This window comes from Macaca thibetana, chromosome 6 (genome assembly GCF_024542745.1).
Source record: "Macaca thibetana thibetana isolate TM-01 chromosome 6, ASM2454274v1, whole genome shotgun sequence".
NCBI lineage: Eukaryota > Metazoa > Chordata > Mammalia > Primates > Cercopithecidae > Macaca > Macaca thibetana.
In genome coordinates, this window is record NC_065583.1 from 46,905,741 (window position 1) to 46,919,611 (window position 13,871).

The 13,871-nt window shown below is 45.6% G+C and overlaps 3 protein-coding genes across 3 annotated transcripts in view; 2 read left to right on the forward strand and 1 right to left on the reverse strand.

Moving 5' to 3' along the window:
- The window catches only part of DDX46 (DEAD-box helicase 46), a 75,955-nt gene extending 67,783 nt beyond the window's left edge, over positions 1 to 8,172 (reverse strand). The window contains exons 1-2 of the mRNA XM_050792753.1: positions 8,011 to 8,172; positions 2,843 to 3,031 (exon numbers count right to left, since the gene is read on the reverse strand). Coding sequence (XP_050648710.1) covers positions 2,843 to 3,031; positions 8,011 to 8,027 — 206 coding nt within the window. The 5' untranslated portion in view covers positions 8,028 to 8,172. The remainder of the gene's footprint in view (positions 1 to 2,842; positions 3,032 to 8,010) is intronic.
- SAR1B (secretion associated Ras related GTPase 1B) overlaps positions 1 to 13,871 on the forward strand; it is a 1,003,791-nt gene that overhangs the window by 837,687 nt on the left and 152,233 nt on the right. The gene's annotated exons all lie outside the window — the stretch shown is intronic.
- Positions 1 to 13,871, forward strand: part of CDKN2AIPNL (CDKN2A interacting protein N-terminal like) — a 413,846-nt gene that overhangs the window by 45,292 nt on the left and 354,683 nt on the right. The gene's annotated exons all lie outside the window — the stretch shown is intronic.

The window sequence follows — 13,871 nt, forward strand, 5'->3', positions numbered from 1 at the left end:
CCTCCTGAGCAGCTGGGATTACAGGCATGTGCCACCATGTCCAGCCAATTTTGTATTTTTAGAGATGGGCTTTCTCTATGTTGGTCAGGCTGGTCTCGAACTCCCATCAGGTGATCTGCCTGCCTCGGCCTCCCCAAGTGCTGGGATTACAGGCATGAGCCACCATGCCAGGCCAGAGAATACTAATTTCATAAAGATGTTTGTGAAAAAACATAATAAATCTGTAATTAACATCGATTTAAAATTGATGGTCTAAGATAGAATATCTAGTTTCAGATAGCCTAAACCTAAGTATAAGGATGGGCATAATGGGGCTACTAAAAGATCACTGATCTGAAGATGAAGAGGCAAGAATTTCTATCCTGCTACTCCTGGTAACTAATGACATGATACAGGTCAGATCTCCAACTTTCTGGGTCTGAGTTTCATCATCTATAAAATATGGAGACTTCACTTGACATCTTTGAAATCCTTCTTGCTCTAAAATCTTATGATTCTACTTTCACACCAAAAAGTCAAAGACCAAATGTTAAATAACCATTTTCACTTAAGTACTTGAATTGTGTGAAATTGTCCTAGGACCACAAAATGTGAAAATGAATTAGTTAGCACTACCCACATTGTCACGTGAGAATTTTTTCCTTGAATCCTATGTAATACCAATGTACTCCAATGTCTGAAAAGGATGAAGTTAAATTCTTTCTGTGATCCACTCACAACACAACCTTGTCTTCCTTTCCTATTTTAATGAGAAACTGGGCAAGGTATGGTATCTCATACCTGTAGTCCCAACCTTTTGGGAGGCCACTAGCAACACAGTTAAGACCCCCATCTCTATGAAAAGCTGTTTTTAATTGGCTGGGTGTGGTGTGTACAGAAGATTACTTTCTATTTTTCTGTTATGAGATGGAGTCCTGATCTGTCGCCCAGGCTGGAGTACGGTGGCACCATCTCGGCTCACTGCACCTCCGCTTCCCGGGTTCAAGCAAGTATCCTGCCTCAGTCTCCCGAGCGGCTGGGAATACAGGTATGCACCAACATGCCGGCTAATTTTTTTTTTTTTTTTGAGACAGAATTTTGCTTTTGTTGCCCAGGTTAGAGTGCAATGAATGGCATGATCTCTGCTCACCGCAACTCCACCCCCACGGGGTTCAAGTGATTCTCCTGCCTCAGCCTCCCCAAGTAGCTGGGATTACAGGCATGCACCACCACACCTGGCTAACTCTTTTTTTTTTTTTTTTTTTCAGTAGAGACGGGATTTCACCATGTTGGCCAGGCTGGTCTCAAACTCCTGACCTTGTGATTCACCCACCTCAGCCTCCCAAAGGGCTGAGATTACAGACGTAAGCCACCATGCTTGGCCAACTTTGCCACTATTAAAAATACAAAAATTATCTGGGCGTCATGGAGTATGCCTATAATCCCAGCTACTCAAGAGGCTGAGGCACGAGAATCACTTGAACCGGGGAGGCAGAGGTTGCAGTGAGCCAAGATCGCGCCACTGCACTCCAGACTGGGTGACAAAGTGAAATTCTGTCTCTAAATAAATAAATAAATAAAGATTAAGGCGCTCTTTAGTTTAAATCTTTTTTTTTTTTTTTTTTTTTTTTTTTTTTTTTTTTTTTTTTTTGGAGACAGAGTCTCGCTCTGTTGCCCAGGCTGGAGTGCAGTGGCCGGATCTCAGCTCACTGCAAGCTCCGCCTCCCGGGTTCACGCCATTCTCCTGCCTCAGCCTCCCGAGTAGCTGGGACTACAGGCGCCCGCCACCTCGCCCGGCTAGTTTTTTGTATTTTTTTAGTAGAGACGGGGTTTCACCGTGTTAGCCAGGATGGTCTCGATCTCCCGACCTCGTGATCCGCCCGTCTCGGCCTCCCAAAGTGCTGGGATTACAGGCTTGAGCCACCGCGCCCGGCCTCTTTAGTTTAAATCTATGACAGCTCATTAAAATAGTTTAAGAGGCTTGGAGAGAGTCTGCTTTGTTTCCTTTTTCTGTCTGCTTTAGAGGCTGCTCTAAACACACTGTTCAGCAAATGGAAGAAGAGAAAGAGAGAGAGAGGGAGAAAGGAGGGAGGGAGAGGAAGGGAAGGAGATAGGGCGAGAGGGATGGAGGAAGGGAGGGAGGGAAGGAGGGAGAGAGGAAGGAAATTTTACAAATTTCCACAAGGGTGGCAAAAAAAAAAAAAAAAAAAGGAAAGCAAAATTAACACCTTGGTCAGCTCTCCTGGAGCAGAACTGGAATAGAACCCCCTTGCATATAACTTAGTACTTTACTTTTTACTTCATTTTGTACATCCCTCGGAGGGCTTCAAGGGATATCTTTGGGTTACAGGAAATACAGCCTAAAGTCTCCAAACTAAAAATACTGTTTGATGGCTGGACACGGTGGCTCACACATGTAATCTCAGCACTTTGGGAGGCCAAGGTGGGAGGATCACATGAGGCCAGGAGATCAAGAGCATCCTGGCCAACATGGCAAAACACCGTCTCTTCTAAAAACACAAAAATTAGCCAGTCGTGGTGGTGCACATCGGTAATCACAGCTACTTGGGAGGCTTAGGCATGAGAATCACTGGAACCCGGGAAGTAGAGGTTGCAGTGAGCTGAGATCATACCACTGCACTCCAGTCTGGGCAACAGAGTGAGGCTCTGTCTCAAAAAAGATGTAAAAAATAATAAAATAAAACACTGTTTGATAGAGTCTTTGTAGGCACAGCCCTCTGGGTCTAATCAAGCAAGTTGGGGATAAAGAAAAGGGCGTTGAAAACACACTTTTGAAGAAGCCTGCTATAGCTGAGACGGCCCAATTTATCACTAGTCCTTCGGAAATTAATTAATGTCTTACCTCAGACGCTTCCTGTCCCTTGACCGAGATCTTCTTTTATCCCTGCTACGAGACCTCTCTCTCCTCCTATCTCTATCTCTGCTTCTAGATCGCCTGTCATCTCCACGTTTACTTCTTTTGTCTGAGGGTGAGCGACTTCTAGACCGACTTCCAGAGCGACCCCGTGATGCCGATCGTTTTCGATAGTGGCTAGAACAGTAAGTCAAAGATTTAGGTCAGCAAACACCGTTAGCTTCTATTATATTTCATTACATTTTTTCTAAAAATAATTTCAGCAGACAAATTTAACACTCACAGAACTTTTTATGAATTTTTCTAAAATTATGAGGGAAAAAAATGAACCCTTCTGCTTCAGCACAGGCACACGTAGAGATGGAAAATCTGTCTTGAAAGAGAGGCAAGGACAGTGAACAAAACAAACCAAGCTCCTGCCTTTGAGCTCCAGGCAGCTTACATTCTGGTAAAGGAAAAGACGGCAGACAAGTGAAGAAACAAACACTGTATAAAATAGGTTTACATACAATATAAATATGACATTTGTTATAGAGGCTTGGAGGAAATAAAGGAGCCATGAACATACACAGGGAATTTTCCATGCAAAAGGAACAAATGCAAAGTCCCTAAAGAGGAAGCTTGACTGGTGCGTTCAAGGAACAGCAAGGATGCCAGTTGCGGCTAGTGTTAAAAGAGTAACAGAGTGTGCCATAAGATGAGGTCAGAAAAACAGCAGGCAAGCCAAACCTGGAAGGCCTTACTGGCCATTATAGAAGGACTCTGTCTCTTACACCAAGATGAAAATCTACTGGAAGACTTTAAGCAGAGGAGTGACACAACCTTGTTAATGTTTTTGTTTTTATTTTTATTTTTTTATTTTTTTGAGACGGAGTCTCGCTCTGTCGTACAGTCTGGAGTGCAGTGGGCGGATCTCAGCTCACTGCAAGCTCCACCTCCCGGGTTCACGCCATTCTCCTGCCTCAGCCTCCCGAGTAGCTGGGACTACAGGCACCCGCCACCTCGCCTGGCTAGTTTTTTGTATTTTTTAGTAGAGACGGGGTTTCACCGTGTTAGCCAGGATGGTCTCGATCTCCTGACCTCATGATCCGCCCGTCTCGGCCTCCCAAAGTGCTGGGATTACAGGCGTGAGCCACCGCACTCGGCCCTATTTTTATTTTTAGAAACAGGCCCCACTCTGTTAACCAGGATGGAGTGAAGTGGTATGATTACAGCTCACTGCAACTTCAACCCTCCAGGGCTCAAGCAATCCTCCCACTTCAGCCTCCCAAGAAGGTGGAACTACAAGCAGGCGTCACCACACTCAGCTAATTATTTTTATTTTTTATTTTATTTTATTTTTTTAAAATAAAAAACTCTGATGCCCAGGCTGGAATGCAATGGCACTATCTCAGTTCACTGCAACCTCTGCCTCCCGGGTTCAAACGATCCTCCTGCCTCAGCCTCCCAAGCCGCTGGGATTACAGGCCTACACCACCACACTGGCCAATTTTGTATTTTTAGTAGAGGAGGCAGTTTCACCACGTTGGTCAGGCTGGTCTGGAACTCCTGACTTCAAGTGATCCCCCCGCCTCAGCCTCCCAAAGTGCTGGGATTACAGGCCATGAGCCACCGCATGCAGCCTTTTTATTTTTTTATTTTTTTATTTTTTTTTATTTTTTTTTTTTTTTTTTGAGACGGAGTCTCGCTCTGTCACCCGGGCTGGAGTGCAGTGGCCAGATCTCAGCTCACTGCAAGCTCCGCCTCCCGGGTTCACGCCATTCTCCTGCCTCAGCCTCCCGAGTAGCTGGGACTACAGGCGCCCGCCACCTCGCCCGGCTAGCTTTTTGTATTTTTTAGTAGAGACGGGGTTTCACCGTGTTAGCCAGGATGGTCTCGATCTCCTGACCTTGTGATCCGCCCGTCTCAGCCTCCCAAAGTGCTGGGATTACAGGCTTGAGCCACCGCGCCCGGCTCAGCCTTTTTATTTTTATTTATTTCTTTTCATTTTTATTTTATTTATTTCATTCCAGCCTGGGTGACAGACAAGGTCTCACTCTGTCACCCAGGCTGGAATGCGGCAGCTCGATTGCCACTCACTATAACTTCAACCTCCTGGGCCCTAGCAATCCTTCCACCTCAACCTCCAGAGTAGCTGAGACTAAAGGCACACACCACCACACCCACTTTTTTTTTTTTTTTTGTAGAGATGGTGTCTCACCATGTTGCTCAGGATTGTCTTAATCTCCCGGCCTCAAGCATCCTCCCACCTCAGCCTCCCAAGTAGCTGGCACCAAAAGCATAAAAGTGTGTGCCACTATGGCCACCTTTTTTTTTTTTTTTTTTTTTTTTTTTTTGTAGAGATGGAGTCTTGCTATGCTGCTCAGGATGGTCTTGAACTCCTGGGCTCAAGCAATCCTCCCACTTAATGTAATCCCAAAATGCTGGGATTACAGGCATGAGCCACTGCACCTGGCCTAATGTTTTTAAAGTCTTTTTCTGGCTGCTGAGAGAAGAACAAACCGAACAAAGGGAAGCAAGGACAAAAGGAGAATAGGTAGGATTAGCAAACACCAGCACTACAGCAATCATCCAGGCACGAAATAGTGGTGGCATAGATCAAAATGGAAGGTGGAAAGATTTTGAGAAGTATCAAAATCTGGATATCTTGAAGCTAGCACTGATGGGATTTAATGATGAATTAAATGTCAAGTGTGACAGCAAGAGAGAAATCACTCAGTTGCCATTTACTAAGATGGGAAGGCTGAGGGAGAAATAGATCCAGGGAGAAGGTGGATCAGAATATTAGGTATCCAAGTGGAGATACATAGTATGTAGTTGAAATATTAGCCTGGAGTTCAAGGAAGAGGTTTCTCTAGAAATATAAACTGGACAGCCATCAGTGTACAAAGGCTATTTATTTAAAGCTATATAAATAAGATCACTAGGAGATGAGTGCACCTAATTATCTTTCAAGCACCTCAAGTTCAACTTGTAGAAACCCAAACTTGTTACGCTTCCCTCCCCAAACCATTAATCATACCAACTTCTGGTCACTAGGCTCAAAACATTAGTTGTAAATATTTTTCTCTTGCTCTCATTCGATACAATAAATAAAACACCAAATGGCTGAGCACAGCAGCTCATGCCTGTAATCCCAGCACTTTGGGAGGCCGAGGTGGGCAGAGAGCTTGAGCTCAGGAGTTGAGACCAGCCTGGGCAACATGGTGAAACCCTGTCTCTACAAAAAAATACAAAAATTAGCAGTGTGGTGGCACACGCTTGTAGTTCCAGCTACTCGGGAGGCTGAGGTAGGAGGATCTCTTGAACCTAGGAAACGTAGGTTGCAGTGAGCCAAGATTGTTTCAATGCACTCCAGCCTGGGCGACAGAGCAAGTCCCTGTCTCAAAAAACAAAAAAAAACACCAAGTAATACCAATTTCACCTCTGTAATTCCCTTCACATTATATCACCTCCACAGAGTTCCAACTATCACTATTCTATATCAGACTTATCTACCTAGGAGATTCTTAAAGACTGTGGTCTTTCTGTTTCTATTCCCTTTTCCATTAAATCTTACTCATTGCTGCTAAGGAGAATTCTGATTCTGTTACACCCTTTTTACTCAAAATCTTCAAAGGTTCACAAACAAATTGCTATCTTCAAAATCTACAATCCACCCACCTTCTGGACCCAAGTCCTATTCAGGACCCACCTCCTACTTCTCAAAAAAGATAAAAACCCTTCATGAAACCTACATATGTAGAAAAAATGGGCTTTTTAGCTATTTCTCTAACACCCTGAGCCTTCCCACCTCTGGGCCTTTCATGATTCCCTGAACAAACCTAGAGCACAGGCCATGCACAGCAGAGAGGTAAAGGAGAAGGCTGAAGGGCTAGAATGCATCTTCTTGTGAAGGGCCTTGAAGGCTGTCATAGAGTTTAAATTTCATCTTGGAAGCAGTAGGAACCAATGGAGACTAAGTCAGGGGCATGACATGTTCTTATCTCTACTTCAGAAGTGGCACTCTGGCTGTAGTGTGAGGGATCTAACAATTAGGAGAGCAACAAAGGAAGACAATCAATTCAGAGAATAATCAATTTAAAACAGGTGTAGTAGTCTGGACAATAAACAATTAGGGCCTCAATTAAGTCAGGGACAGCCAGAATGGGGAAAGGATGTAGAAACTAACAGGCTGTGGGTAGTGAGAGAGAAAAAACGAGTCAAATAAATATCACTTCCAGATTTCTGGACTGGGCAGCCTTCAAGAGATTTAAAACACCGTTACAGGAATTTTCTGTAGTTAAAGAAATATTCTTTATCTTCATCCAGGTGATTACACGGTTTACATACTTGCTAAATTTCATCAAGTTTTACCCTTACGTTTTGTCCATTTCCCTGACTGTTAATTTTACCTCAACAAAGAACTGTTAGCATTAAAAACAAAAGCCTTCATTGTTCCTACACATAAAATATCTCTCACTCATTGCTAAATACATAGCAAATAGTCATTTTTAACATAAAATTCTCAAGGTTCCTAACAATCTATCAACAATCTAAAGTTGTGATGAGATCTCATAGTTCTAATAAGAGCTCACAGTCCATAACTTCAAAGGACAGAAAAGCAGGTAACAAAGAAATACGAAATCTATTTGCGAAGTAAATGCCCACGCAACAAGTATTTATCGTAGCCCAGTAAAAGCCTAGTCGTGTACAGTGCTGTCGATGCGGTAAGAATGTCTGCCCACAAGCTACTTTCATGTAACTTGGGAAAAGACCATAAGCGCACAAAGAACTAAAATATAGAATGATGGGAGTCGAGGAAACGTTGGAAATGCGAAGTAATAAGCAATCCAACTGGGATTACTTCTAACTGAAGTAATCAGGGCAGGCTCCCTTGAAGTGGCGGGATGTGGTGCCCAATCACTAACGTCCTGGAGGGTTGTTCCCGCTCCAGGGTTTCGAACCTTCTGATAGTAGTCCAGGAGAAGCCGTCGCTGGCCCAAGCACAACCATTCCCTCAGCCGAGGTCCCCCAGCCCTTCCAATGCCCGCGGGGCAGCGTTGGCCGCACGTGGGGCCGCGCCAGGCCTGGCCGGGCGGCCACCTCAACTCCCGCCTCTTCTCACGACCCCAAGAAGCCGTTCGCCCGCTAGCCCGCTCGGTGCTCTGCCTCACCGTGACTCCCGACCCATGCTGCCGACCGCGGGAATGCTGGTGCCCTTGAGTACCACGCGCAGGCGAACGGGACAAACAAGGAGACTGCGCTGCCCTCAGCGCCCGGCAAAGATCCGCGCTAAGCACTAGCGACTGCTACACCGGCGGCGGCCATCCCAGCGCGGCCAACGAAAACAGGACGTGCTGGCGCCGGCAGCCGAAGGAAGAGAAAAGCCGACCGGAAGCTGCCGCTCTTCCACAGCGCCCCCGCTCGACTGGAGGGCGCACAGCGCCGGCCTCCTCGAAAGATGATGGCTTGGCCCCGACTTCCCGGCCCCAGCGCCCGGCTGATTAGTGCGATGGAGCGTAGCGACTCAGCCTTGCCGGCCCGGGAGGATGTTTCGCGCCAGAGCCAAAGAGGCGTCTTGGGCAGGCTGATGTCTGCCTTAATTTGCGCTACATAATGCGGCAACTTTCTCCATACACGCTCTTTATTCATGTGTACATTCTCTCATTTATGTGTTGTCATATGCCAGGCTTCTGCTAGATCCTGGGTAGCTCAGTCTAGCGGGGGAAATAGAGATGACTAAGCCAGCGCAGTGGCTCACGCCTGAAATCCCAGCACTTTGGAAGGCTGAGGCGGGAGGATAGCTTGAGCCCAGGAATTCAAGACCTGGGCAACGTAGCCCCCGTCTCTGCAAAGAAAATAATAATAATGATAGACTTGACTAAAAACACAAGCTGATGTAATACGGCAAGGAGAGTCCACCATTGGAGAGGGATTCAGAAAAAACGTTTCCTGGGGAAGTGAACTTTGAGGTGAGATTTGAAGACCGAGTAGGTGTTAACCTAGCAGAGAACAAAGAGCTAAAAATACTTTGGTGAAAGATTAGTTCTCAACATTCTCTCTCTGGGAAGCTTAAAATAAAATAAAAAACACAAAAAAGGGCCACGCATGGTGGCTCATGCCTATAGTCCCAGCTCCTTGGGAGGCCGAGGCAGGAGGATGGCTTGAGCCCAGGAGTTCAAGACCAACCTGTGCAACTTAGTGAGACCCTCTACAGAAAATAAGCAAAATAATTAGCCAGGTGTGCTGGCACGCCTGTGGTTCTAGCTACTTGGGAGGCTGAGGTGGGAGGATCATTTGAGCTGGGGAGGCTGAGGCAAGATTACTGGAGCCCAGGAATTTGAGGCTGCAGTGAGCTATGATCACTCCAACCTGGATAGCAGAGAGAAATCTCATCTCTAAAATATTAATAAATAAAATAGAAGCCTGGGTTCCACCCCTATGTTCTGATTTAATTGGCCTGGAGCGCTTCTTGTGCATTAGGAATTTTTAAGCTTCCCAGGTAATTCTGAAGTACAGTCAAGATTGAGAACATTATTCAAGAGTTTGGGCACCAAAAACTGTATATGTATTGTGAATGACTAGTCTCATAGAACACACACAGAAATGTTGAGTTGTTTTTGCGGGAAGCTATAATGGAGTTGGAGAAAGGCTCACATTTTTACTTTACTTGCCTCTGTACTATTTTACTTTCTTACACCTAAAGATGATGGAAACGTTCTGTTATCTTGATTTTGGTGGTCATTGAATAGATTTGCACATTTTTTAAAAATTCACTGAACTGTACCCTTTAACTGTACATGACTTATTGTATGTAAATTTTACCTCAACATAGTTGATTTAAAAAAAAAAAAAAGCAAACCAACAAGTGACACTCCAAGATGAGTTTATGCTCCCCCTGCCCCCCCTCCACCATGGCTTGCTGCCCACCTGTGGTAGCTGTGAGAAACATTGAAGAGGGATAGAGACGGAGGGTCTGGCAGTCCATGCCAAAGGTAAGAAGGCCTGAGCTAATTAATGAGTGACAGGAGGGACACCAAGGAGGGTTAGGAATCCCCTTGTAAATCGTTTGGATGTGGGCTGCAGGTAGGGAATGTGAATTTCAGCCTAAAAGACACAGGAAACCACCAGTGGCTTAAACAGTGGAGACTGAGAAATGACCAGATTCTGGGTGTATTCTGGAAGCAGCTCTCAAAGCGCCAATAGATAAACTGGATGTGAGCTATGAGGGAAAGGAAGGAATAAAAGATGACTGCCGGGTTTTCAAAAGAGCTATTGTGGACTGTGGTGAATTTGTGGAGATGAGAAAGGTATGAGAGCAACAGATTTGGTGGAGGAAATAGAAAGTCATTGATTTTGTTTCAGTCATGTGATATTTGAGGTGCCTACTAGACGTCCAGGAAATAACAGCTACAAATAGAGGTGGGAGAGATATGGGTCCTCAACATTTTATAGAATATATATATAATACACAGTATTTGAAGCCATGAAACTGCATGAGGCCATGCAGAAGTGAATGGAAATAAGTCCTTAATTTCTGAAATTAACACAATTTGAATATTGTTTAGAATCACAGGATTAGGGCCGGGCACAGTGGCTCATGACTGTTATCCTAGCACTTTGGGAGGCTGAGGCGGGTGGATCACGTGAAGGCAGGAGTTCAAGACCAGCCTGGCCAACATGGTGAAATCCTGTCTCTACTAAAAATACAAAAATTAGCTGAGTGTGGTGGTGCGTGCTAATCCCAGCTACTTGGGAGGCTGAGGCACAAGAATCACTTGAACCCGGGAGACAGAGGTTGCATTGAGCCAAGATCGCACCATTGCACTCCAGCCTGTGCAACAGAGTGAGACTCGGTCTCAAAAAATAATAATAAAAAGAATCACGGGATTAATGTTACAGATTTTTAAAATCACAAACTCAAACTTCTTGATTTTAAGTAACAAAACTGAGACTCAGGAAACATATTTAGTCCTAGATCACTAAGTTTGTTGGAATCTAACCTAGAACTAGAGTCCAGAGATCTGACACTTAGGCCAGAGCTCTCTTCAAGATACTTTATTTCCAACTCCCCCTTTTTTTTTTTTTTTTTGAGACGGAGTCTCGCTCTGTCGCCCAGGCTGGAGTGCAGTGGCCGGATGTCAGCTCACTGCAAGCTCCGCCTCCCGGGTTTAGACCATTCTCCTGCCTCAGCCTCCCGAGTAGCTGGGACTACAGGCGCCCGCCACCTCGCCCGGCTAGTTTTTTGTATTTTTAGTAGAGACGGGGTTTCACCATGTTAGCCAGGATGGTCTCGATCTCCTGACCTTGTGATCCGCCCGTCTCGGCCTCCCAAAGTGCTGGGATTACAGGCTTGAGCCACCACGCCCAGCCACATCCAACTCCCCTTTAAGAGGACACATTAACATGACAATTCTAACTGGCTTAAATATTTCTTATATACATATATATTTTAACTATATAAAATATATATTGGTTGTACTTATGTATTTGTATGTGCTATGTACAGTTAAATATTTATAGTACTATATAATATTCATGTTGGCTAGCAGTAATATATAATATATATATATATTTTTTTTGAGACAGGGCCTTGTTCTGTTGCCCAGGCTGGAGTGCAGTAGTGTGATCTCGGTTCACTGCAACCTTCTCCCAGGTTCAAGTAATTCTTGTGCCTCCGCCTCCCAAGTAGCTAGTAGCTGGGACTACAGGCACACACCACCCCGCCAGCTAACTTTTGTGTTTTTCACAGAGAGGGTTTTGCCATGTTGCCCAGGCTGGTCTCAAACTCCTGGACCCCTGGACTCAAGCAGTCTGTCTCCCTTGGCCTCCCAAAGTGCTGGGATTACAGGTGTGCACCACCCCCACTCCACCACAATATGTTTAAATTCACATCAAGTCTGTACTGGAGGAAGGTTTTTTTTTTTTTCTTTTTTTTGAGACAGAGTTTCACTCTTGTTGCCCAGGCTGGAGTGCAATGGCATGACCTTGGCTCACTGCAACCTCCGCCTCCCAGGTTCAAGCAATTCTCCTGCCTCAGCCTCCCAAGTAGCTGGGATTACAGGCATGTGCCACCACGCCCAGCTAATTTTTTTTTTTTTTTTTTTTTTTTTTTTTGAGACGGAGTCTCGCTCTGTCGCCCAGGCTGGAGCGCAGTGGCGCAATCTCGGCTCACTGCAAGCTCCGCCTCCCGGGTTCACACATTCTCCTGCCTCAGCCTCCCGAGTAGCTGGGACTACAGGCGCCCACAACCGCGCCCGGCTAATTTTTTGTATTTTTAGTAGAGACGGGGTTTCACCGTGGTCTCGATCTCCTGACCTTGTGATCTGCCCGCCTCGGCCTCCCAAAGTGCTGGGATTACAGGCGTGAGCCACCGCGCCCGGCCTAATTTTGTTTTTATTAGAGACGGGGTTTCCTCATGTTGGTCAGGCTGGTCACAAACTCCCAACCTCAAGTGATCTGCCCGCCTGCCTCGGACTCCCAAAATGCTGGGATTACAGGCATGAGCCACCACGCCTGGCTGGAAGGTTTTATCTATCAGACAGGTAAAAGAAATGACTATAGTCTGTGTTCCAATACATCACTTTTAGTAAACTAACCTGTCTTCCAAAGCAGCAAATTTTGACTGTGACTTGACTTACTAACCCAGTATTGAATATCTTATAACCCTCTTGCTGTTTTTAGTGCCAACTGTGATGACACATATCCATTTACACAACTAATTGAACTAAAAAAACTACTAGGTAACATAGTCAAGTTGTCACCTCTAAACAACCATCCTTGTCACTCTAGTTTTAATCCATATACCCTTTTTTTTTTTTTTCTCTTGAGACAGAGTCTTACTCTGTTTCCCAGGCTGGAGTGCAGTGGCACGATCTCAGTTCACTGCAACCTCTGCCTCCCGGGTTCAAGTGATTCTCATGCCTCAGCCTCTCAAGTAGCTAGGATTACAGACACGCCCGCCACCACTCCTGGCTAATTTTTTGTATTTTTTTTTTTTCAGTAGAGACAGGGTTTCACCATGTTGGCCAGGCTGGTCTCAAACTCCTGACCTCAAGTGATCCACCCGCCTCCGCCTCCCAAAGTGTTGGCATTACAGGCATGAGTCATGGTGCCCGGCCAATCCATATACATTTGAAAACCCAGAAATTTCTAAATAAAAAACATTTTAAACTATTCCAAACACTAAGAAACTTCAATTCCCAAGCCAGGCACAGTAATCCCAGCCTCAAATGTAATAGTAGTAATCTCGCTTGTAATCCCAGCACTACGGAAGGCCAAGGTGGGTAGATCACATGAGGCCAGGAGTTCAAGACCAGCCTGGCCAACATGGTGAAATCTGTCTCTACTAAAAATACAAAAAATTAGCCAGGTGTGGAGGCATACATCTGTAATCCCAGCTACTCGGGAAGCTGAGGCATGAGAATCGCTTGAACCAGCAAGGGGGGCGGACAGAGGTTGCAGTAAACCAAGATCAACGTCACTGCACTCCAGCCTGGGCAAGAGTGGGACTCTGTTCTGGAAAAAAAAAAAAATTATCCAGGGGTGGTGGCACATGCCTGTGGTCCCAGCTATTTGTGAGGCTGAGATGGGAAGATTGCTTGGGCCTGGGAGGGCAAGGCTGCAGTGAGCCCTGATCACACCACTGCACTCCAACAGGGGCAACATAGTGAGACCTTGTCTCAAATAAAAGAAACTTTCACTGGGCGCAGTGGCTCAAGCCTGTAATTCCAGCACTTTGGGAGGCCAAGACGGGCGGATCACGAGGTCAGGATGTCGAGACCATCCTAGCTAACCCGATGAAACCCCGTCTCTACTAAAAAATACAAAAAAAACTAGCCGGGAGAGGTGGCGAGCGCCTGTAGTCCCAGCTACTCGGGAGGCTGAGGCAGAATGGCGTAAACCCGGGAGGCGGAGCTTGCAGTGAGCTGAGATCCGGCCACTGCACTCCAGCCTGGGTGACAGAGCGAGACTCCGCCTCAAAAAAAAAAAAAGATTAAAAAAAAAAAAAAAAAAAAAAAGAAACTTTCAGGTG